The sequence below is a fragment of the Ursus americanus genome, chromosome 36 (genome assembly GCF_024610735.1).
Source record: "Ursus americanus isolate L20-20 chromosome 36, mUrsAme1.1.p, whole genome shotgun sequence".
NCBI lineage: Eukaryota > Metazoa > Chordata > Mammalia > Carnivora > Ursidae > Ursus > Ursus americanus.
In genome coordinates this window covers 6,073,594-6,098,001 of record NC_142162.1, presented here as the reverse complement: position 1 = coordinate 6,098,001, position 24,408 = coordinate 6,073,594, and the positions used below count along the sequence as shown (strand labels likewise).

The 24,408-nt window shown below is 37.9% G+C and overlaps 1 protein-coding gene across 2 annotated transcripts in view; it reads right to left on the bottom strand.

The window, feature by feature from the left end:
- USP8 (ubiquitin specific peptidase 8) overlaps positions 1-24,277 on the bottom strand; it is a 74,250-nt gene extending 49,973 nt beyond the window's left edge. For both annotated transcript variants that reach the window (XM_045812026.2, XM_045812027.2), the window contains exons 1-2: positions 24,133-24,277; positions 2,463-2,628 (exon numbers count right to left, since the gene is read on the bottom strand). In XM_045812026.2, the coding sequence (XP_045667982.2) occupies positions 2,463-2,566 (104 nt within the window). In that variant the 5' untranslated portion in view covers positions 2,567-2,628; positions 24,133-24,277. The remainder of the gene's footprint in view (positions 1-2,462; positions 2,629-24,132) is intronic.
- Positions 24,278-24,408: the final 131 nt, after the last annotated feature.

Here is a 24,408-nt window from a genome sequence, read left to right as displayed (position 1 = left end):
ATTGCTAGAATGAATTGATCTGTCTTAGGATTAGATCTGAGAAAGCTTCAAGGTGGCTTTATCTTTCCCATTGTTTTCCATTTGAAAGTCATTCAACAGAAGTTTATTAATTTATTTTTAAATTTCTATTTATTTATTTTAGAGAGCGCACTCGAGAACGGGGTTGGGGGGAAGGGAGAGAGAATCTTAAGCAGGCTCCACAGGGGGAGCCAACTCCCCACAAGGTCCAACACGGGGCTCAATTTCACGACCCGGAGATCATGACCTGAGCCAAAATCAAGAGTCGGGACACTTAACGGACTGAGCCACCCAAGCGTCCCATCAACAGAAGTTAAATAAAACTGCTTTCTCTGTTATCCCATCAATATCACCAACCTAGTTCAAGAAGTGGGCCAATCCCTGTCTTATTCTCCCTGTCCCTGAAAAGACCTGTTTTGTTTTGTTTTTAAAGATTTTATTTATTTATCCATGAGAGAGAGAAAGAGGCAGAGGGAGAAGCAGACTCTCTGCTGAGCAGGGAGCCCAATGTGGGGCTCAATCCCAGGACCCTGGGACCACAACCCGAGCTGAAGGCAGACGCTTAACCGACTGAGCCACTCAGGCGCCCCAAGATCTGTTTTTTAAAAGCCCATTTTGTCTACTGTAACTGTTAGAAATGTCAGTTCATTTGGGGATTTTCTTTTCTGATCTTTAAAGTTCCTACTATTCTCTCCTCTTCATCCCTGATGTTTTGTTTTCTTTCCACCTTCTATTTCCTTTAGAAAATGACTCATAAAGATGTCCCTGCGCATTCATAGGTCTCTTTAGATGCCTCTTCACAGGTTCATTTGGGATCATATATATCATTTTTTTTAGAGCCACCCATTTACGGAGGAGCCATGGAACACCTCTTTTCTCTCTGATTTCTAAAATCTGCTTGCCCCAAGTCTGGGATATATGGCTGGCTAAATCCACCTTTCTTTCTGAAACCTTTATTTCCAACTCTATTAATAATGTAGTTACTTATTTATCTCCAAATCTTCTCCTTTTTCAGTCAAAATTAATTCAGAGGAAAAGTTCTGCTATTGCTTCTTGTCCCTTAACAGAGATAAAACTATCAACAAGCTAACAATTTTATTGATACCCCATTTTTAGGAATATTACTTTCAGTAAATACCAAAATACCTGGATCTCTCCCTCACTATTAAATTTTATCTCAAGACAGATTTTGTAATCATTATTAGTGAAGTATCATCTCTAGCCTCTACCTCAGCAGGTAGATAGACTGTGTATCTTCAAAAATAAAAACACCTAAAACAAATCATTAGATTGAAAGTTCATGTCAAATTGGCACAAATTAATACTTTGCTAAATATTAGACAAAAAATACATGTTCCTCCTCTTTTAATCAAAAAAAGACTACGCTAGGATATCTTATCTGTGAAATGTACAAGGATAGGTGGGAATGCAAGTTGGTACAGCCACTTTGGTAAATAGTGTGGAGGTTCCTCAAGAAGTTAAAAATAGAGCTATGATCCAGCAATTGCACTACTGGATATTTACCCTAAAGATACAGATGTAGTGAAAAGGGCCACAGGCACCCCTATGTTTATAGCAGCAATGTCCACAATAGCCAAACTGTGGAAGGAGCTGAGATGCCCTTCAACGGACGAATGGAGAAAGAAGACGTGGTCCATATATACAACGGAATATTACTCAGCCATCAGAAAGGATGAATACCCACCATTTGCATCGACATGGATGGGACTGGAGGAGATTATGCTAAGTGAAATAAGTCAAGCAGAGAAAGACAACTATCATATGGTTTCATTTATGTGTGGAACATAAGGAATAGCATGGAGGGCATTAGGAGAAGGAAGGGAAAAATGAAGGGGGTCAAATCAGAGGGGGAGACGAACCATGAGAGACTATGGACTCCAGGAAACAAACTGAGGGTTTTAGAGGGGAGGGGGGTGGGGGGATGGGTTAGCCCGGTGGTGGATATTAAGGAGGGCACGTATTGCATGGAGCACTAGGTGTTATATGCAAACAATGAATCATGGAACACTACATCAAAAACTAATGATGTCCAGTATGGTGACTAACATAATAAAATTTAAAAAAAATAAAAAATTTTAAAAAATATACAAGGACAAAAATGATCTTTAATTAAAAAGTATATCTATACTGTTTTAGGAAAAGACATTAACTGTGGCTGAATGAGTTTTGTTGAAACCTTGTAGTCTTTACCTCTTAAACTTATAATCTGATAACACTGTCCAAAGAACAGAAAACATGCATATTACCAGAATACATATATACTCTGCCAAGATAAAGAATTTCTCTAAGGAGATTTTACTTTTTTCAAGTGATGCCATTTTTCAAATAAACTTCAAACTGACTACTTATCTGACCCATTTAATAATATGGAAATGAACTAAAAATTAATATATGATTCAGTGAAACTAGCAAAGGATACATACTTCCTCGTGCTTATTTTCTCTGGTTTAACTTCTGTCTTCTTATTAAGGTCTTTCAGGGAAGAACTGAGGTAGAGTTCTTTAGGAACTGAAGCCACAGCAGGCATGATGAATAATCTTTACTTTTCCACTTTCACAATGGATGGCGTACTTCATTAAAAGTTCTTTTCTGAAACAAAATGAACACAATTCCAATTAACAACAAAACAAGTGAACAGTTAAAAAAACATGAAAGTCCTAACTAAGGAGGGCACGTGCTGTAATGAGCACTGGGTGTTATACGCAAACAATGAATCATGGAACACTACATCAAAAACTAATGATGTACTGTATGGTGACTAAGATAACATAATAAAAAAGTAAAATAAAATCTGAAAGAAAAAAGTTAACTTTATCTTCAGTAACCATTTTGGGAATTCAAGATAATCAGGGCATCAAACTAATTTTTTCAAATATTCATTAAATGAATTATTGTTTGTATCACTTAAGCATTAAGAATTTTCCTGTCAAGGGGCGCCTGGGTAGCGCAGTCGTTAAAGCGTCTGCCTTCGGCTCAGGGCGTGATCCCGGCGTACCGGGATCGAGTCCCACATCGGGCTCCTCCGCTGGGAGCCTGCTACTTCCTCTCCCACTCCCCCTGCTGTGTTCCCTCTCTCACTGGCTGTCTCTCTGTCACATAAATAAATAAAATCTTAAAAAAAAAAAAAAAAAGAATTTTCCTGTCAAAGGAATTTACAGAATAAGATTTTTTATTTTTTATAAAATATATTTTATTCATTTTTATTTTTTATATTTTTCTACTGCTAAATCTTCATTGTGTCTTCATTAATCGATCACAAATAGAAAGGTTTCATTTAGAATTATTTCCCTTTCTCATTGATAATACCAGTTAATAAAAAGAAACAAGTTGAACAAGTTGGTGGGGGGTGGGGAGTAGGCAGGGCCACTTTATATAGAGCTAGGGATACATGAACAGCATATACCCAAGTACTCTGGCTTACTCTAAAAAAGTCTTTGAGGCTTCATTACATTCTTTGTTCCTTGTATGCTCTGGTAAATTCTGACTAAGAAGATGGAGAAAGCAGTAAACAAAATGAAGACAAGAGGAAGAAAAGCTGAGTATGTATCAATAAGCTGCGTGTGTACATGTGCAGGAATGCATACAGATAGGGCAGATCAGGAGCAGACACCAAATGGGGAGTCTTGGCAAGATCCTAAGTGTTACCAAATGAAAACTTCAGAGGAATCCAATTAAATTTATACATGTCCTCGGCTTTGAAGAACTAATTACAATTCAAATAAATACAGGTATACCTCGTTTTACTGTGCTCCACTTTACTGTTTTCCACAGATACTGAATTTTTTACGAACTGAAGGTTTGTGACAACACCGCATCACGCAAGTCTTCTGGTGTCATTTTCCCAACATTTGCTTGCTTCGTGTCTCTGTATTACATTTTGGTAATGCTCACAATATTTCAAACTTTTATTATTGTATTTGTTATAGTGATCTGTGATTACAACTTACTGAAAGCTCAGATCATGGTTAGCATTTTTTAGCAATAACGTATTTTTAATTAAGTTTTTAATTCTGATTCCAATTTAGTTAACATACAGTGTTATATTAGTTTCAGATGTGCAATACAGTGATTCAACAATTCTATACATTAGTGCTCTTCGTGCTAAGTGTACTCTTTACTACACATTACGTATTTCACCCATTCCCCCACCACCTCCCCTCTGGTAATTACCATCAGCTTGTTTTCTAAAGTTAAGAGTCTGTTTCTTGGTTTGCCTCTTTTTTTTCCTTTGCTTGTTTGTGTCTTAAATTCCACACATGACTCAAAATAATACAGTTGTCATTCTCTAAAAATTTTGCTTATGATTACATTCTCTAGTTCCATCCATATTATTGCAAATGAAAAGATTTCTTTCCTTTTTTTTAGAGAGCGAGAGAGCACGTGAGCAGGGGTAGGGGTGGCGTGGGGGGGGGGCAGAGGGAGAAGGAGAGAATCCTAAGCAGGCTCCATGGTCAGATTGGAGCCCAATGCAGAGCTCAATCTCATGACCCTGAGATGATGCCCTGAGCTGATATCAAGAGTCAGATGTTTAACCAACTGAGCCACCTAGGCATCCCAAGATTTCATTCTTTTTCATGGTTGAATAATACATATAGATCTAGATCTAGATATATCTCACATCTTTTTATCCATTCACTATCAATGGACACGTGCTGATTCCATAATTTGGCTATTGTAAATAATGCTGCAATAAACACAGAGGTGCATGTACCCCTTTCAATTAGTGTTTTTGTATTTGGGGGGTAAATACCCAGTAGTGCAATTGCTAGATCTCAGGGTAGTTCTATTTTTAACTTTTTGAGGAACTTCCAAACTGTTCTCCAGAGTGGCTGTACCAGTTTGCATTCCCACCAACAGTGCATGAGGATACCTTTTTCTTCACATCCTTGCCAACACTTGTTGCTTGTGTTTTTGATTTTAACCATTCTGATAGGTATGAGGTGATTTTTGATTTGCATTTCTCTGATGATGAGTGATACTGAGCATCTTTATATGTGTCTTTTGGCCATCTATTATGTCTTTGAAGAAAAGTCTGCTCATGTCTTCTGCCCATTTTTTAATTGGATTATTGTTTTCTGGGTGTGGGGTTGTAGGAGTTCTTTATATATTTTGGATACTAACCCTTTTGTTGGATATATCATTTGCACATATCTTCTGCCATTCAGTAGGCTGCCTTTATTTCCTTCTTCACTTGGCAGCTTTTAACTTTGATGTAGTTGCAACCGTTTATTTTTGCTTTTTTTCCTCTTGCCTCATGAGACAGAAAAATGTTGCTATGGCCAATATCAGAGAAATTACTGACTATAATCTCTTCTAGGATTTTTATGGCTTCAGGTCTCACATTTAGGTCTTTAATCCATTTTGAGTTTATTTTTGTGTATGTTTAGAGAAAGTGGCCCAGTTTCATTTTTTGCATTTAGCTGTCCAGATAGTCCAAAACTATTTGTTGAAGAGATTGTCTTTCTCCTATTGTATATTCTTGCCTCCTCTGTCAAAGATTGACCATATAATTGTGGGCTGATTTCTGGGTTTTCTATCCTGGTCCACTGATCTGGTCCATTATTCTGTCCATTGATCTGTCAAAACAGTATCAGACTGTTTTGATTACTACAGCTTTGTAATATAACTTGAAGTCTGGAATTCTGATATCTCCAGTTTTTTCTTTTTCAAGATTGCCTTGGTTATTTGGGGTCCTTTGTGGTTCCATACAAATTTTAGGATTGTTCTAGTTCTACGGAAAATGTTGTTGGTGTTTTGATAGAGATTGCATTAAATCTGTAGATTGCCTTGGGTAGCACCGATATTTTAACAGTATTTGTTCTTCTAACCTATGTGCATGGAATGTCTTTCCATTTCTTTGTGTCATCCTGAATTTTTTTCATGAATGTTTAATAGTTTTCAGAGTACAGGTCTCTCACCTCCTTGGTTAAGTTTATTCCTAGATATTTTATTGGTTTTGGTACAAATGTAAATGAAATTCTTTTCTTAATTTCATTTACTGCTGCCTCATTATTAGTCTGTAGGAATGCCAACAGATTTCTGTACATTGATTTTGTATCCTGTCACTTTACTGACTTCATTTATCAGTTCTAGCTCTTTTTTGGTGAAGTCTTTAGGGTATTCTATATATAGCATCATGTCATCTGCAAACGGTGAGTTTTACTTCTTCCTTAACATTCTGGATGACTTTATTTCTTTTTGTTGTCTAATTTCTGTGACTATGACTTCCAGTACTGTTGAATAAAAGTGGTGAGAGTGGACTTTTTTTTTTTTTTTTTTTTTTTTTTTGGAGAGTGGATATTCTTGTCCTGTTCCTGACCTTAGGGGAAAAGCTCTGCTTTTCCCCATTAAGGATGAATGTTAGCTGTGGGTTTTTCATAGATGGCCTTTATTATGTTGAGGTATGTTGACTCTAAACCTACTTTGTTGAGGGTTTTTGTCATGAATGGATGTTGTACCTTGTCAAATGCTTTTTCTGCATCAACTGGAATTACCATATGGTTTCTATTCTTTTTCTTACTGATGTGATGTATCATGTTGATTGATTTGTGAACACTGAACTACCCTTGCATCCTGGGAATAAATTCACTTGATTGTGATGTATGATTATTTTAATGTATTCTTGGATTTGGTTTGCTAATATTTTGTTGAGGATTTCTGCATCTATAGTCATCGGATATACTGGCCTGTAGTGCTTTTTTTTTTTTTTTTTTTTTTTTTTTTTTTGTGGTGTCTTTACCTAGTTTTGGTATCATGGTGGTACTGGCTTCACAGAATAAATTTTGAAGTTTTTCTCTCACTTCTATTTTTTGGACTAGTTTGAGAAGAATGGTATTAACTTTTCTTTAAATGTTTGGTAGAATTCTCCTGTGAAGTCATCTGGTCCTGGACTTTTGTTTGTTGGGAGTTTCTCATTACTGACTCAATTTTCTTACTAGTAACTGTCTGTTCAAATTTCCTCTCTTCCTGCTTTAATTCTGGTAGGCTATATGCTTCTAGGAATTTATCCATCTCTTCTAGGTGTCCAATTTGTTGGCATATAATTTTTCATAATATTCTCTACAGTTGTTTGTATTTCTGTGGTGTTGGTTGTTTTTTCTCCTCTTTCATTTGTACTTTTTTTATTTGGGTCCTCTCTCTTTTATTTTAGTCTGACCAGAAGTTTATCAATTTTATTACCTTTTCAAAGAAACAGCTCCTACTTTCAATGATCTGTTCTATTGCTTTTTTAGTTTCTGTATCATTTATTTCTGCTCTGATCTTTGTTATTTCCTTCCTTCTGCTGGTTTTAGGTATATTTATTCTTCTTTCTCCAGCTCGTTAGGTGTAAGGTTAGGTTGTTTCAGATTATTCTTGCTTCTTGAGGTAGCCCTGTATTGCTATAAACTTCCCCCTTCGAACTGCTTTTGCTGCATCCCAAAGATTCTGAACTTTGTTTTCATTTTCATTTGTCTCCATGTAATTTTTGATTTCTTCTTTGATTTTTCGGATGACCCGCTCATTATTTAGTAGCATATTATTTCACCTCGATATATTTGTGGTCTTTCCAGATTTTTTCTTATGGTTGATTTCTAGTTTCACAGTGTTGTGGTCCGAAAAAATGCATAGTATGACTCTGATCTTCTTGAATTTGTCGAGACTTGTCTTATGGACTTATATGTGATCTATTGTGGAGAACATGCATTCTAACGTTCTAGGATGGAACGTTCTGAATATATCTGGTAATCCATCTGGTCCAGTGGTAATTTAAAGCTACTGTTTCCATGGTGCCTGGCTGTCTCAGCTGCAAGAGCAAGTGACTCTTGATCTTGGGGTTGTGAGTTTGAGCCCCACCTTGGGTGCAGAGATTATTTATTTATTTAAATTTTTTTTAGATTTTTTATTTATTTATGTGACAGAGAGACAGCCAGCGAGAGAGGGAACACAGCAGGGGAGTGGGAAAGGAAGAAGCAGGCTCCCAGCGGAGGAGCCCGATGTGGGACTCGATCCCAGAACGTCGGGATAATGCCCTGAGCCGAAGGTAGACGCTTAACAACTGCACTACCCAGGCGCCCCTAGAGATTATTTAAATAGCAAATAAATAAATAAATAAATAAATAAATAAATAAAGCTACTATTTCTCTGCTGGTTTTGTTTGGATGATCTGTCCATTGATGTAAATGGGGTGTTAAAGTCCCTATTATTACTGCATTACTACTGATTATTTCCTACTGTTTTATGTATTTGGGAGCTACGTTGGGTGCATAAATATTTACAATTGTTGTATCTTCTTGTTGGATTGTCCCCTTTGTGACTATTTAATGTCTCTGTCTTGTTATAGCCTTGTCTTAAAGTCTATTTTGTCCAACATAAAGTATTGTTGCCCTGGCTTTCTTTTGGCATCCATTTGCATGGTAAATGTTTCTCCATCCCCTCACTCTCAATCTGCAAGTGTCTTTCGATCTGAAATGAGTCTCTTGTAGGCAGCATATAGATGGGCCTTGTTTTTTTAACCACTCTGCTACCTACGTCTTTGGATTGGAGTGTTTAGTCCTTTTACATTCACAGTAATCATTGATAAGATAGGTAATTACTGCCATTTTGTTACTTGTTTCGTGGTTGTTTTTATAGATTTTCTCTTATTCTTTCTTCACTTGATTTCTTTCACGGTTTGTTGGCTTTCTTTAGTGATATACCTGGATTCCTTTTGCTTTGTTCTTTGCATATTACTGATTTTTGATTTGTGGTTACCATTAAGTTTGTATATAACATCTGCATAGCAGTCCATATTAAGCTGATGACGGCTTAAGTTTGAACCTATTCTTTACTCCTCTCCCACCCCACGTTTTAGGTATATGGTGTCACAATTTACATCCTTTTATTTTATGAATCCCTTAACTGATTTTTAAAGAAATACTTACTTCTACTTCTTTTGTGTTTTTTACTTTTCATACTCTCATGGTCTTTCCTTTCCACTCAGTAAGTTCCCTTTAATATTTCTTGTTGCTTTGGTTTAGTGGTCATGAACTCCTTCAGTTTTGCCTGAGATTCTCTCTCTCCTTCTCTTCTGAATGATAGTCTTGATGGATAGAGTATTCTTGGCTGCAGATTTTTTCCTTTCGGCACTTTGAATATATCATGCCACTCCCTTCTGCTTTTTTTAATTACCATGTGTCTTGGTGTGGACCTCCTTGTACTGAATTTTTGGGGACAATCTCTGTGCCTCCTAGATCTGGGTATGTTTCCTTCCCCAGATGAGGGAAGTTTTCAGCTAGTATTTCTTCAAATAAGTTTTCTGCCCCCATATCTCTTCTTCTTCTGGGGTCCCTATAATGTGAATGTTATTACACTTAGATTAAGTCACCGAGTTCCGAAGACTCTTCTCAATTTACAAAATTTTCTTTTTTCTCCTTTGCTCAGCTTGATTACTTTCCATTACTCTGTCTTCCAGGTCATTAATTCATTCCTCTGCTTCATCTATCCTGCTACTTATTCCATCAAGTGTATTTTTAATCTCATTTATTGTGTTCTTGATATCTGATTGGTTCTTTTTCCCTCTTTGTTAAGAGTCTCACTGATGTCCTCCACTCTTCTCAAGTCCAGTGAGTATCTCTGTGATAATTACTTTAAACTTTTCTTTTTTAAGATTTTATTTATTTAGGGGCACCTGGGTGGCACAGCGGTTAAGCGTCTGCCTTCGGTTCAGGGCGTGATCCTGGCGTTATGGGATCGAGCCCCACACCAGGCTCCTCCGCTATGAGCCTGCTTCTTCCTTTCCCACTCCCCCTGCTTGTGTTCCCTCTCTCGCTGGCTGTCTCTATCTCTGTCGAATAAATAAATAAAATCTTTAAAAAAAAAAAAGAAAAAGAAAAAGTAAACTTAAAAAAAAAAGATTTTATTTATTTATTTGACAGAGAGAGAGGCAGCGAGAGAGGGAACACAAGCAGGGGGAGTGGGAGAGGAAGAAGCAGGCTTCCCGCCGAGCAGGGAGCCTCATGTGGGGCTCGAACCCAGAACGCTGGGATCATGACCTGAGCCGAAGGCAGATACTTTTAACAACTGAGCCACCCAGGCAGCCCTACTTTAAACTTTCTATCAGGCATATTACTTAGGTCTCTTGGTGTAGTTTGGTCTTGTTGTTTCATTTGGGACATATTTCTGTATCTCCTTAATTTTGTTTAACTTTGTGTCTGTTTCTGTGTGTTAGGAAAGTCAGCTACATCTCTTGCTCTTCACAGTTACCGGCTTTATGAAGAAGAGGTCTTGTGATGCCCTGTGTGCAATGTCCCCTGTTCCCCAGGGCCTGGTGCTAAAGGGAGTGTCTCCTATGTGTGTTGTATGTGCTCTATTGTTGAGACCTGGCCTCTTTTTCCTTCAGTCCAGTTGTCAGCAAAGGCTTTCTTCGCCTGCTATAGGAAGTGCTTGGTCCCGGGCTGGGTGGGATGTGTTTTAACAAGGTGTGCAGTGGTCTGCTTGCAAAATGAGATGTGCCACTGCTGCTGGCAGAACTGACGTCCCACAAAATGCACAGGTCAAGAGACAAAGTGTTGGTGGGGTCTGCACCAGTATTCTAGGGCAGGGAGACTTTGCAGTGCCCAGACTGAGCCAAGTGTGACTAGGAAGGGCAGATCTGAAGCGTGGGGATGGGGCTTGGTGTAAGCAAGTTAAGTAGTGAATGTTGGTGCTATGCTGGTTCCTGCAGCTGGCAGTGTGTTTATAGTGGGGGGTAGGGGAAAGAAATGGCGTGTGCCAGCTTCTTTGTTCTCAGAGCAGTCTCCCTGTGATTCCTGCCTCTCCGGGCCATACTCTGAGACAAGTAAATCACTCTCCCTCCTGTTTGCCCCCAATATTTTCCAAACTACTGCTTCCAGGCTGTATCTCCACAGGCTGTTTGTTGTGCTGTCTCTTTAAGGTTGGGCACTCCACTTCCTAATGCCCTGCTGGCTTTTCCAGAACCAAGCCTTCTGATTTTTAAAATTTCAGGCTGTAAGTCCCACTGGTGGCAGGAACTCACAAAATGCAGCTGCTCTCACTTTCAAAGCAAATGGTTATGGGGAATCGTCTTCCCTGTGTGGGCTCCCTGGTGTGACAGTCTGTTTTTCACCCTTCTCACCACCAGTTTCCTCCCCACCACAGACAGCTGCAGTCCATTTTGCTCTCAAACCGTGTCTTTGCCCTTCCTACCATCTTTGATGTGGCCTCTTCTCTATCTTTAGTTGTGGAGTTTGTTCTGCCAGTCTTCAAATTGTTTTCTGGGTTATTTATGCTGATGTGAGTGTTATGTAGTAGTACCCCTGAGACAAAGTGCCCTTCTGGTCCTCCTATTCCACCATCTTCCCAGTCAACAATTTTTTAAATTAAGGACTGTACATTTTTTGACATAATGCTATCGTACACTAAACAGACTACCGTACAGTGTGAACATAACTTTTATATGCACTGCGGAAAAAAAAATTCATTTGATTCTTTTTTTTGTGGTATTTCTTCTATTGCTGGGGTCTGGAACTGAACTCATAATGCCTTCAATGTATGCCTGTAGTTACAGTAATGCATTTAAGAGATTATAACTTTTTTCCACTACCACTTCACTTTCTTAATGCTCTTTCTTTTACCAGTTCACTTTTATTAGATGAATGGTCATCCATGAATATCTAATCCTGAAAAGCTGAGTAAGGTACAACTTACCGGGAAAAGGCATCTGTTCACTTATGTGAAACTACAAAGGTGCCCTGATTTGTTTTGATTCGAGTTACATTTTATACTAATACTTTGTGATTTCTTGAAACTCATCCCTTCCAAACCTGTGAAATTAACGCACTGTCTTAGTCACCAAACTTAGCTATGTTTCTCTAAATGTTACATTTTTAAAATGTTCATTTTTTCCATCTATACTTGCTCTATGTGTCTACAAACATATGTTTAACCAAACACTTTATTTAGTAGTTTCAGATCTATGCATTTAGAGATAATGATCTCATACATAAGTACTTTCTACACTTTTTCCTCCATTCTGTGTTCTGTGTCTAAAACTATAATGATAGGGGAGGAAAAAAACTTCTGGACCACACGATCACACCCAAATGGATCAACAAACATTAAATAAGTCCCTCTAGTTAGACATCTAACTCATTAACAATTCATCACCAAACCAGCTCAGAGCAACCATTAAGTAAAGAGTATGATAGGGATCCCTTGGATTTCCTCACAATTACAGACAAGAGCATCATCTGAGTATCTTAACTTCCAAAAAACACTATGCTGTATGTTAAAGATACAACAAGTATATAAGACATGGTCCTTGATGTCCCAGGATACAGTTTAACCAGAAAACACCCTTTCATCCCACACCCACCATATTCTTACCTCCTGCCCATCCCCCCAACTCTGAGTGAAAAAGCAGGAACACATATAACACCATTTGTATAAAGTTTAAAAACAAACTAAATTCAACAGTGTATTGCTTAAGGATACAAATAAGGTAAACTATTAAGACTGGAAATGATAAACAGAAAATTCTATTTCTGGGGAGACAGAGGACGTAATCAGGAGGCACCTACAAGGAGCTTCAGGGGTATCAGTAAGGTTTCATTCCTCAAGTTGGGTGGCACATTCAAAGGTGATCACAGGGTAATCATTTTACTATAATGCTTTATAACATATAAAGGAATATAAGTAACATACTTAACATATATTTCATAAAAATCTTTAAAGAAAACTATTAACCATATTGTAAAACAATGCAAATATGAATAAAATGTGCAATTGTTTATATACATGAAAATATCCACATACATGTGAAAGTTAGGAAGTATGGGTAAAAGAAGCAAACACAAAATATGTATGTTTTTAAATACTGATTTAAAAAAATACATTTGGAATATTGGAAGAGCCTGATACATAAAACTTTTCGAGTACAGAAGCTTCCATACAGTGGTATGAATGGAAGCAAGAACATGAGCATTAAGGAATAAAGAAACGGAAACAGGCTGTTGATAACTTAAAAAACAAATGAACTGGCAATAAAAAAGAGAATGTTGGGATAGAGTGGGATGGTGCTCCAGGAATACGATTTCTACTGAAATACGAGAAGCAACAGTTGAGGAGAAATACATTTGACTAAGGGAAAGCAAAGTAAGGTCAAGAAACTAACTTTTCCGGAAGGTGTTTAAGGACACCTATGGTACAGGCAGAGGACATTGGAGGTGGGACTATTAATGAGGGCCAGAAGACAGTAAGATAACAGTTAACAAGAACTACTCTTGACTTTTCTGCCCTCAACTAGTTCAGCTAAGACTTGAAGCTTACTTAACAAACAGAAAGCCAACATTTGCTCCCCTGATACAGGCTACCTCTTGAAATGTAATTCCTCAAAAGCCCAATCACTTTTTGTTGGTGATACTACTAAGTGTACTAAGAAAGGGACTTAAGCAAGAATTAGGCAGATTAGCCAGGTACCACTCTGACAGTATCTGTTTTTCCAATTCTATCCTCTATCTGGGTCACAAGTGCTAGTGGTCTAAACCACAGAATATATGTTCAAAAAGTCAGAGTCTATTTTGTTGATTCATGACAATTAGGTTTCCTGGCTGGGAAAAGAAAGCTATTGATTTGGACCTTCTAAAATAAAGGTCTGGAATATATTCTCATGTGAATCTGTTTCTCATGATTACCTTTAAAGCTTGGATCTTTTTTTTTTTTTTTGTACTTAGTGCTTACTGTACTCACTAATAATATATATATATATATATATATATTTATTTATTTATTTATTTATTATTTTTTAATGTTTTTTTTTTTATTATGTTAGTCACCATACAGTACATTCCCGGTTTCCGATGTAAAGTTCGATGATTCATTAGTTGCATATAACACCCAGTGCACCATGCAATATGTGCCCTCCTTACTACCCATCACCGGTCTATCCCATTCCCCCACCCCCCTCCCCTCTGAGGCCCTCAGTTTGTTTCTCATAGTCCATAGTCTCTCATGTTTCATTCCCCCTTCTGATTACCCCCCCTTTCTTTATCCCTTTCTTCCCCTACCGATCTTCCTAGTTCTTATGTTCCATAGATGAGAGAAACCATATAATTGTCTTTCTCTGCTTGACTTATTTCACTTAGCATTATCTCCTCCAGTGCCGTCCATGTTGCAGCAAATGTTGAGAACTTGTTCCTTCTGATAGCTGAGTAATATTCCATTGTATATATGGACCACAACTTCTTAATCCAGTCATCTGTTGAAGGGCATCTCGGCTCCTTCCATGATTTAGCTATTGTGGACAATGCTGCTATGAACATTGGAGTGCATATGGCCCTTCTCTTCACTACGTATGTATCTTTGGGGTAAACACCCAGTAGTGCAATGGGTGGGTCATAGGGTAGCTCAATTTTTAACTTTTTAAGGGACCTCCACACTGTTTTCCAGAGTGGCTGTACCAACTTGAATTCCCACCAACAATGTAGGAGGGATCCCCTTTCTCCACATTCTCTCAAACAATTGTTGTTTCTTGCCTTGTCTATTTTTGCCATTCTAACTGGTGTAAGGTGGTATCTTAGTGTGGTTTTGATTTGAATTTCCCTGATGGCTAATGATTTTGAACATTTTTTCATGTGTTTGTTAGCCATTTGTATGTCTTCATTGGCAAAGTGTTTGTTCATATCTTCTGCCCATTTTTTGATTTGTTTATTTGTTTCTCGTGTATCGAGTTTGAGAAGTTCTTTGTAGATCTTGGATACCAGTCTTATCTGTAGTATCATTTGCAAATATATTCTCCCATTCCGTGGGCTGCCTCTTAGTTTTTCTGACTGTTTCCTTGGCTGTGCAGAAGTAAAGCTTGGATCTTTGAAAAACAAATAATATAAAAACTACATGTGCTACCTAGGTAACTTAAAACAGTTAGCCATTAGCTATCTCAAGGTTAAATTCAATTCAAACATTCACAGATACCCTGCTGTATAGAAGACACTGTGCTTCCAGGGACTCAAAGATTAGATGTGATACCTTTTCCCAAAAAGTTTAAAAAAATTAATGTGAAAGAAAAAGTTGTAAGCAGCGGTAATACAATATAGTAAAATATCCAAATATAAAGAGTTAAAAATAAAGTACAATAAGAAAAATTAAGAAGGAAGATTAAGTATGACTAGAGGGCTCTTGGAAAAGACAGCGTTTAGTGAATCCTGGCAGGAGAAGGCTTTTGAAAGAGAAGAGTTACCCTATTAGGGAAAAAAATTAAGAAAGTAAAGAACATCTTTAGGAACTAGCCAATACAGAGAACAAACAAGGATCTACTAGACAGGAAAGCCTGAAAAAATAGTCTGCGAACAGAAAATAGAAGACACAACATCACAATAAAGCATTTACTTTGTTTTCTAAAGGTAATAGAGAACCATAAGGTTCAAGAAGAGAGTTGTGTGATCCAAACCGAAACACTACAGAGTTATGCTTTAAAAGAAAGACAAAGAAGACACTAGTAATCTATGATAATGATCCTAAGGAAAGATGATGAAAGTCAGAACTAGGGCAGGGGAGATGGAATGGAGGAGGCAGATACTCGAGACACTGCAAAGATAGAGGACTTGGCTAACGATTAGACACATGGTGGGAAGGTACAGGCATAAGATTATAGTGACAAAGTTTTTATTGACAGTTTAAAGTTAACTTTTCTATCCTTAGTTGATTTTTTAAAGATTTTATTTTATTTTTAAAAGATTTTTGTTTATTTTAGAGAAAGAGAGAGAAGGAGAGAAGGAGCACGAATCGGGGAGAAGGAGCGGAGAGAGGGACAAGCAGACTCCATGGAGGCCAATACAGGGCTTGACCTCACAACCCTGAAATGTGACCTGAGATGAAATCAAGAGTCAGACACTCAACCACCCAGATGCCCCTCAGTAATCTCTACATCCAATGTGAGGCTCAAACTTACAATACCCAGATCAAGAGCAGCATGCTCTATTGACTTGAGCCAGCCAGGTGCCCCTGTCCTTATATGATTTTTGAGAACAGCTGAAATAAGTAACAATTTTCTCTGATAATGTCATCAAAGGACCGTAGTTGTTTTCATTTTCATTCACAAAATTATACAAGTTACACTGTCAAATAAGATGCCTGGTGTTAAAAATACTTACAGCATGGCCTTAATTGCTGTTTCAGCCTCTACAATCACAGATTTCTGCAGAAGTCAAAGTACAATGTAAAGGGTATTTTTCCCTAATCAAATAAGAAAGCAAAGGATACACATGCAACTTAAATCTATGTGAAATTTAATGTGTTAAATTCTTGATAAGTCATTCTGCTGTACTTTGCCTTTAGAAAGATTTCAAAATAAGTTGACATAAAATAAATTAAGGCCAGTATGACTGAATGAATTCACAATTTATTTTGGCTGTGACAGTAAAAACAAGGAAAGGAGCAACAGCAGTTTTTTGTTTATAGCAATCCTACTGATACTTATAAAAGAATGTTCAGTAAGTATAGAACTCAATTTATAGAAGCTACTTGTTTAGATCTAGAACTAAATATAACATATAACCTGTTAAAACTACGTTATGCTTCAAAAAGGATTGTGAGTTAAAAAATAAAAGCAAAGTATATGTGAGAAAAAGTCCTTCTAAAAAATTAATTTTCTTAAGATGTGCAAATCTGATAAAGATGAAATACTTCAGCTTTAGTCACACAGCAATGCTCCAAAAGTGAAATCCAGACAGTGCTGAAAATGAGTTAACAAAATGAGGGGAAAAAAGGAAGGCATAAATATCCCCCTCTCAGTTTATGACAGCCTTCTGATTCTTCCAAAGAGAAAGAGTAGAGATTAGATGACTTGAACCACAGAGTGAAGACTAGAAATTAAAAAGGTGAAGACTGAGGTTTGTGGTCATTCAAATTGGTCCTGGTATCTTAACTAAGGCTTCACACCAGCCACTTCCTAGATCCAAGGCAATGCTGAAAGGAGAGCAAAGTTTGTCTCCATTGGGCATCCATCATCTCAGTCCATCTCTGCCCTTAAACAGCAACAGCACTCATTGTATCTTCTGATTGCCTTAAATTTCACATAATCCATTCTATATTCATTTAAGTTTAAATGCCACAGACAAGTAAGTATTCATGAAATGTTTTAAAGTAATCCTAAAGAATTAAGAAGGCTCAACCCTTTCAAGAATTAGTCACTGCTAAAGCTTCTGGTATTTTCTGAGCATCTACTATGTGTCTAGCATTGAGCTAATAACTGTGTGAGGGCAGTGGTGTTGGGTTTTTTTTTTTTAAGATGTATTTATTTATTTATTTATTTATTTGAAAGGGAGAGGGAGCAGAGAAAGAGAGAGGAAGGGAAGGAAGGAGGGAGGGAGGGAGGGAGGGGAAGTAGGGGCAGAGGGAGAGGGAGAGAATCCCAAGCAGAATCCCCACTGAGCACAGAGCTCGACATGGGGGCTCGATCCCACCACCTTGAGATCATGACCTGAGCTGAAACCAGAAATCGGATGCTTAACTGACTGAGCCACTCAGGTGCCCCGAGAGCAGTGTTTTCAAATCCATTTAGAAGGTCACAATCAGGGGGCACCTGGGTAGCGCAGTCGTTGAGCATCTGCCTTCGGCTCAGGGTGTGATCCCGGCGTTCCGGGATCAAGTCCCACATGGGGCTCCTCAGCTGGGAGCCTGCTTCTTCCTCTCCCTCTCCCCTGCTGTGTTCTCTCTCTCGCTGGCTGTCTGTCACATAAATAAATAAAATCTTTAAAAAAAAAAAAAAAAGACAGGTCACAATCAGCTTTTAAAAAAATAAAACTGAAGAGAAAATATCAGAGCATGTCACATATAGTAAGGTTAAGTACTGTTTCATGAAACTTCAGTTTGGGTTGTGTATGTGTATGCATATAATACTGGGTTGAAATGTAAAATGTATTTCTTACTATAGGTTACAACTGAAAAAGTGCAAAAGTTCTGCAGAGCAATGCTACTTGAAGTTTGGCCCACAGACTAGAGATGGTTGGGGAACTGTTACCAGTCTGTGATAAAATGAGAAATTTATGACAGGATGTAAATCAATTAAGCACACTGAACTTTTCATTGTAGCAAGACCTTCTCTGTGAAGAAAGTAGTTCACTAATTTATACTGTGGTACAAGCTTCAAGCCTGTAACACAAACTGGCTACTTTGAGTGACACTGCTCTAGGGGATAAAGAGAGTACCATCGGGCTTCTGATTCAAATGTCTTAGTTTAGTTACCAAGACCAAACTAATAACTATTATATAATAAGCCAACAATTAATTGCTATACTGCATATTAATATGTGACTCCAAGTCACTGGGAAGTCAAAAGGAGGAGAAAATTCGGTGTAGCTTCTTCCAGCCTAGAGTGCACTCTCTTTTGTTCTGGTCCCTCTTCCTTCAAAGACCAATTTAAGTTCCACTTCTTCCACCCTTGATGGTCCTAGTTATTGGGAGTTCATTTCTTGGTCTAATTTCTATAGTATGTATAATCCATGTCATTGCCTTAGTATAGTATTTCAACCAAATGACAATTATGACTAGGTTTTAAGACCCTCATAAGTATGAAGTGCTCATGATGATGTCATGAGGCAGAGACAGAAACTAGCCCTAAGGATAAGATTCAGCTATGAATTGAGTGAGAAAGGAGGGTATTCCAGAAAAGGAAACCAACACGAACAAAGACACAAAATGAGGAATTAGTATGGGAAGGCAATGAGAAAAATAAGGAATACTACAAATCCTTCTCAATTTATGATGGGGTTATGTCCCAATAAATCCATCGTAAGTTGAAAATACATAGAATACGCCTAATCTAAGAAACATCACAGCTTAACCTAGTCTACCTTAAACATGCTCAGGACACTTCATTAGCCAATAGTTGGGCAAAACCATCTATCACAAAGCCTATTTTATAATAAAGTGTTAAATATCCCATGTAATTTATTGAATACTATACTGAAAGTGAAAAACAGAACAGTTGGCAATGTGTCAGTCGTTTACCCTCACCATCACACGGCTGACTGGGCACTGTGGCTCACTGCCACTGCCCAGTACCACATATTGCTGCCTGGGAAAAGACCAAAATTCAAAATCTGAAGTACAGTTTCTACTGAATGTGTATCACTTTTACATCATCATAAAGTTGAAAAACCTAGGTCAAACCATTCTAAGTTGGGGAATCAGTTGGGGAAATAAACAATTCAATCAAGGGATTACAAGCACATATCTTCTTTACATGTCACTACTCTGACATGCTAGATCCCTAGCACCGACCTCAGTGATAACTGCGGGCTGACAAGAAATTATATTAGGTAAGGAGATGGAGCCATATTATGGAGGACTTTTGAAGCTATCAAGAATGGTTTATAATTTATTCAGCAGGCAATAAGCCAGTGCTTGAAGGGGAAAATGATATCTCAGGGTGGGTCAAAGTGGGGATATGTAAGATGGATTTGAAGGAGACAGGAACAAGGAATAATACTTTGGATAAGAAAAACTAGCAGGCCGTTGCAAAAGAGAACACAAAAAGGCAGAAACATGCTTTTGTAACAGACTGACAACTGAAAATTTTCCCGTGTGCACACACACACAGAATGGTAGTGCTGTTAACAACAACAAACCAACACTAGTTTAAAAAACTGATTAGTTTTGGGGCGCCTGGGTGGCTCAGTTGTTAAGCGTCTGCCTTTGGCTCAGGTCATGATCCCTCTCCGACTCCCCCTGCTTGTGTTCCCTCTCTCACTGTCTCTGTCAAATAAATAAAATCTTTAAAAAAAAGAAAAAAAACCCGATCAGTTTACAGCAGCACTTCTCAACCTGGGCACCATTCCCATTTTGAACCTATTTTGAACAAAGTTATAAAACTTTATTAGAGGAGGCTGCCCTGTGCATTGTAGGATATTTATTTAGCAGCATCCCTGGCCTCTCCACCCACTTGATATCAGTAGTAATTCATCCCCCTTCAGTTGTGACAACCAAAAATGTCTCCAGGCAAAATATCTCCAGGCATTGCTGAATGTCTCCTAGTGGGCAAAATTACTCCCAAATAAGAATCACTGATTTCCAGGAAGTTTTGAACATGTATACAAAAGGAACAACATCTAAAGATGCCTTGGTAGAGATGTAAATATATAAATAGAGATTAGGTCCACAGAGAGACCAGAAAAACATTAAACCAACTATTAAGGCATTAATGTTAATTTTGGTAATCCCTATTGTTTTGGGAGATAACAAAGTACTGACAAAGTATTAATCTATCAATGATATATTATCTAGGATACGACTTAAAATAATCTGATTTTCTTGACTTTTATGTATATTTTTAAACTTCTAGAATAGTTTTGAAAACACAGACATTATTCATACTAGTAACTAAAATGAGAAGAATGAAATCAACAAGGAAATGAGATCTTGTTTCTCTACAACTGACAAGATACTTGAAGGGCTTGATGGGGAGGAGGATGAAGGGGAATGTTCCCCAAGGAGGAAGAAACATACTGAAGAAAAACCAGGGAAGTGCAATATGATGGAAATCACAGAAAAAGAACTTCAAAGAACTGTATACAAAGTTCTTACAAATCTTAAAAAAACAAAAAAGTAAAATAACTAGTCCTAGTTCTGAAAATTGACTATATAAACTATCTTCTACTTGGCAAACATTTAGAGTACCTACATCTATTCAAGGTGCAGTGTCAGGAGCTATAGGGAATATAAATATACCTCCTGGGGCGCCCAGGTGGCTCAGTAGGTTTTAAGTGTCTGACTTGATGATCTCTGCTCAGGTCTTGATCTCAGGGTTGAGTTCAAGCTCCATATGGGGGGCTCCACATTGGGTGTGGAGCCTACTTTAAAGAAAAAAAAGAGTATACCTTCTAACAAAGTTTCTACCTCTTAAGATGAAAGATAAGTTAATACAAAGCAAAGTACCATCATATAGGTACTAACAAACCATGCCAAAATCTGTAGTTTTATTAAGACTATTCCTAGAAAAAAAACCAGAAGAGTAACTGTTTTCCATTAAAAGGTGTCTACTTACATTTATAACCTTAATCCATTTCATACATTCTCTCCCTATCTCAATTTTTTTAGCATATGCAAAATAGATGAGTAGGGGACCAGATCATACTTAGTATGTAGAAAAAAAAGAAAAAGACATGGTTCTCATTCCTAGCCGTATATTAGAATCACCTACAGAACTACAAAATAATGATGCCCAGGACCTACTCCTAAATGGTTAAATCAGAATCTCAGAGTATGGGACTTGCATACAGATATTTTCTTAAAAGTTCCTCAGGTAAATTCTAACATGCAGTCAAGACAGAGATCCATGGACATTACAAAATGGAGGCAAACATGTTACCAGAAGTAGTGAAACAGTATGAAGATGACAATTAGGTTCTACCTGAAATCAACATTTTAAGTCATATAATTTCCAAGATAAATTATGAGAAATCACTTTCATTTTTATAATTCTGTGAGAAATTAAAATAAAACCTTCAAGATTCCTAGACCAATAACTTTTTAAGGACTCTTTGTTTTGAAATTGGTATTACAATGTGTAACAATTTCATTTCACTATTTTAGAAAGATATGCAGGTTCACATCATTATTTGTATGTTTTGGAGAATTAAGACCATGAAAAACTAAACTGTACTGTGTTGGAGATGCTGACTTTATTCACTATACAGAGTATGGTTTTACTTGAATTAGCATGGTGATAAATATGGAATTCCAAATAAGCTTAATTATAACATTTCAGCAGTTACTATATTAAGCTTTGTATTTTGAAAGCATTGTAGGTCTTAGTCTCGTTTTCCATTTATTATTACATGACTTTGAGCAAATTCCTTAAATTCTCCCCCCAACACCACCACTGCCACTCCTCAGATTACCTCCCTCTGCAAAATAGGAATGATTCACCTGCTTCTATAGAGTTCTCATAGGTATCAAATGAAAAAGTACATACAGAAAAATGCTCTGAAAATTATAATGTGCCATGAAGATACAAAGTATTATGGTTAAAGAAATCAAAAGTGTACCTTATTCTGCATCTACTATTAAATCCAAACATTAGTTTAATACAACTTTATCAATAAAATTATGGCAGGTGAAAGATGGCCACAAATTCTTTGATATTCTTCTCTCCAAAATATGTAGGGGTCTATCAGCTGGTGGGGCGGAAGGTTCTGACTGCTCTAACAGAAAATATTGGAAGTAACACTATGCCAATTTCTGGGTCCAAGCTAAGAGACAGCTCCCACTTCTCTCTCTTCAAATACTTGCTTTTGAAACTCAAAACTCATGCTATGAAAAGTCCAAGCCCCATGAAGAAACCATGGGCAGGTGCTCCAGATGACCTGCCCTGCTGAACTACCAGCCAACATCAATTGCCATCCGCCCAAATGAGCCATCTTGGATGTCCAACTCAGTTAAGGTTTCAGATGACTCCAACCCTAGCTGCCTGTCTGATCACAAATGCATGAAACTCTAAGTGAGAACCAACCAGCTGACTCCAGTTAACCCAGAGAAATGTAACAGATAAAACGTAATAATTTGAAGCTACTTTGTTTGGAGTGATTTGTTATACAGCAATAGGTAACTGGGACAACAACCAAGATATTAAAAAAAAAATGTTTCCTTAAGTATATCCAATTTGATTAGCAACTCTTAGTTGATGGGCACATTTTTCCTTTAATTTCTACAAAAATAACTTTATCTTCATGTAGAAAAATTCATAATGAAAATATAATGCTTGACAGCTTATGGAAAAAATCTGATGTGCTGGGTTTATTTTCCAACTGTTTTACTTTACAAAAGCCATTCTGGATCTTTCCCAATATGTTCATATTAATAAACAAATAGCTATAATGATTAATACAGGTCAAGTAAATTAAAGTTAAATGCTAGAAAGACATCTTTAAATTTCTGTTAGTTTTTCTCATGCATTGTTTTCTCAAAGAATACAATACATACCTACATACTTATGTGCAATTAATGCATATTTATGTCATTAATAATAAGTTGTTTTACTATTACAGGGTTCCTACCATCCAATTTTAAAGATGCACCCAATGTGTCACAAGAAAAAGAAAACAGATTTCAAGGCAGCCACAGCAATAGGATAAAGGCATAGCACAACCTGCAACACCTTTCAGATAAAATGGTCCAGTACTGTGGAGTCATGACAAACTAAATCCACCACCAAAGACATTCAACAATGAACCTTAAACAGTATCTGTTGAAATGCAAAATCTGCTTACATGGCAAAGCCGCAGAGCAAGCCTAGAACAGGTACAGTTCCTTAACAAATACCACTTGACATTTTTAATGGCTGCAGCAAAAGATACACAAAACTAAGGCTGCTTGCACATTCAGAAAGAGTAACATCCCTTTCATCTGAAACCCTCAGGGTGCTTAAGAAGTATTAAATCCCTTCAGGTAAATATTTTGTTAGTGATTAAATGACTTGCTTCAAGGTCACAGGATGAACTGGAGAAAAGAATTAAACCCAGAAGTGTAGTCTGCAGCTTTATGTATAAATGAACACCACTGCGATTCAGGGTTCTGAAATTTCCAAGGTGGAGTGGAGGTGAAATTAATTTGTCCCACAACTCCAGGAGGGAGGCCAAATTTTAGCAAAGAAAAGCTTTTATTTGGGGGAAGTCATAGTTTTAACTGATGCAGCTTATAGGTTCTTTAAACTCATGGTTGGACTTCACTAAAACTAAGTTTGGGACAGAGAAGGTATTGCGAAACACTCTGAGGGGCTGTATTAAAGGCCTGGGACTGTAGCTCGATAGCAGAAAATTAGAAAACAGAGGCCAGAGGAAGGAGGTCAAAGTCGGGTCTAATTGTCGAAGAAGAACAAAGAATGGTCAAGGCCACCTTCTAAGACCGGAAAACCTGAAAGAAAAAAAAAAACTACACGAAACTCACTCGACAACCCTAGGTAGGCAGCGGGAAAGACTCGAGGTTGGGCCCTTCCTCTAAAAGCCCAGTCTATGTTCGGGGCTGTCCCACCCCCTCCGCGAACAGGACTTGTCTCCCCAGTGACCAGCAGCTTGTGAAAGGAAAGGGTGTTCAATACAGACAGGTTCACGAGGAACAAAGCCCAGGACCCAGACCCACACTCACCGTGGCGCCGGGAGCGCTTGACTAACGCCGGCCTCCTCTCGAAAGGCCCATCTTCCACCAACTCGAAGAATTAGCCTTCGCTAGCCCGACGGAAGCCAGACCAGCTCATCCCCTTTTCCCAGTTAGCACTGCGTTGCGACGCGTCGCGTCTCCAACGTCACGGAGGGGAGGGGCTGCGCGCGCGTGCGGCCGTGACTGCTTCCTCTTCCGCAGCCCTGCTAACACCAGGGGGAGGGTTAAAGAGGTCGTTTTGGGTGGGCGGCGGGGGCGGGGCCG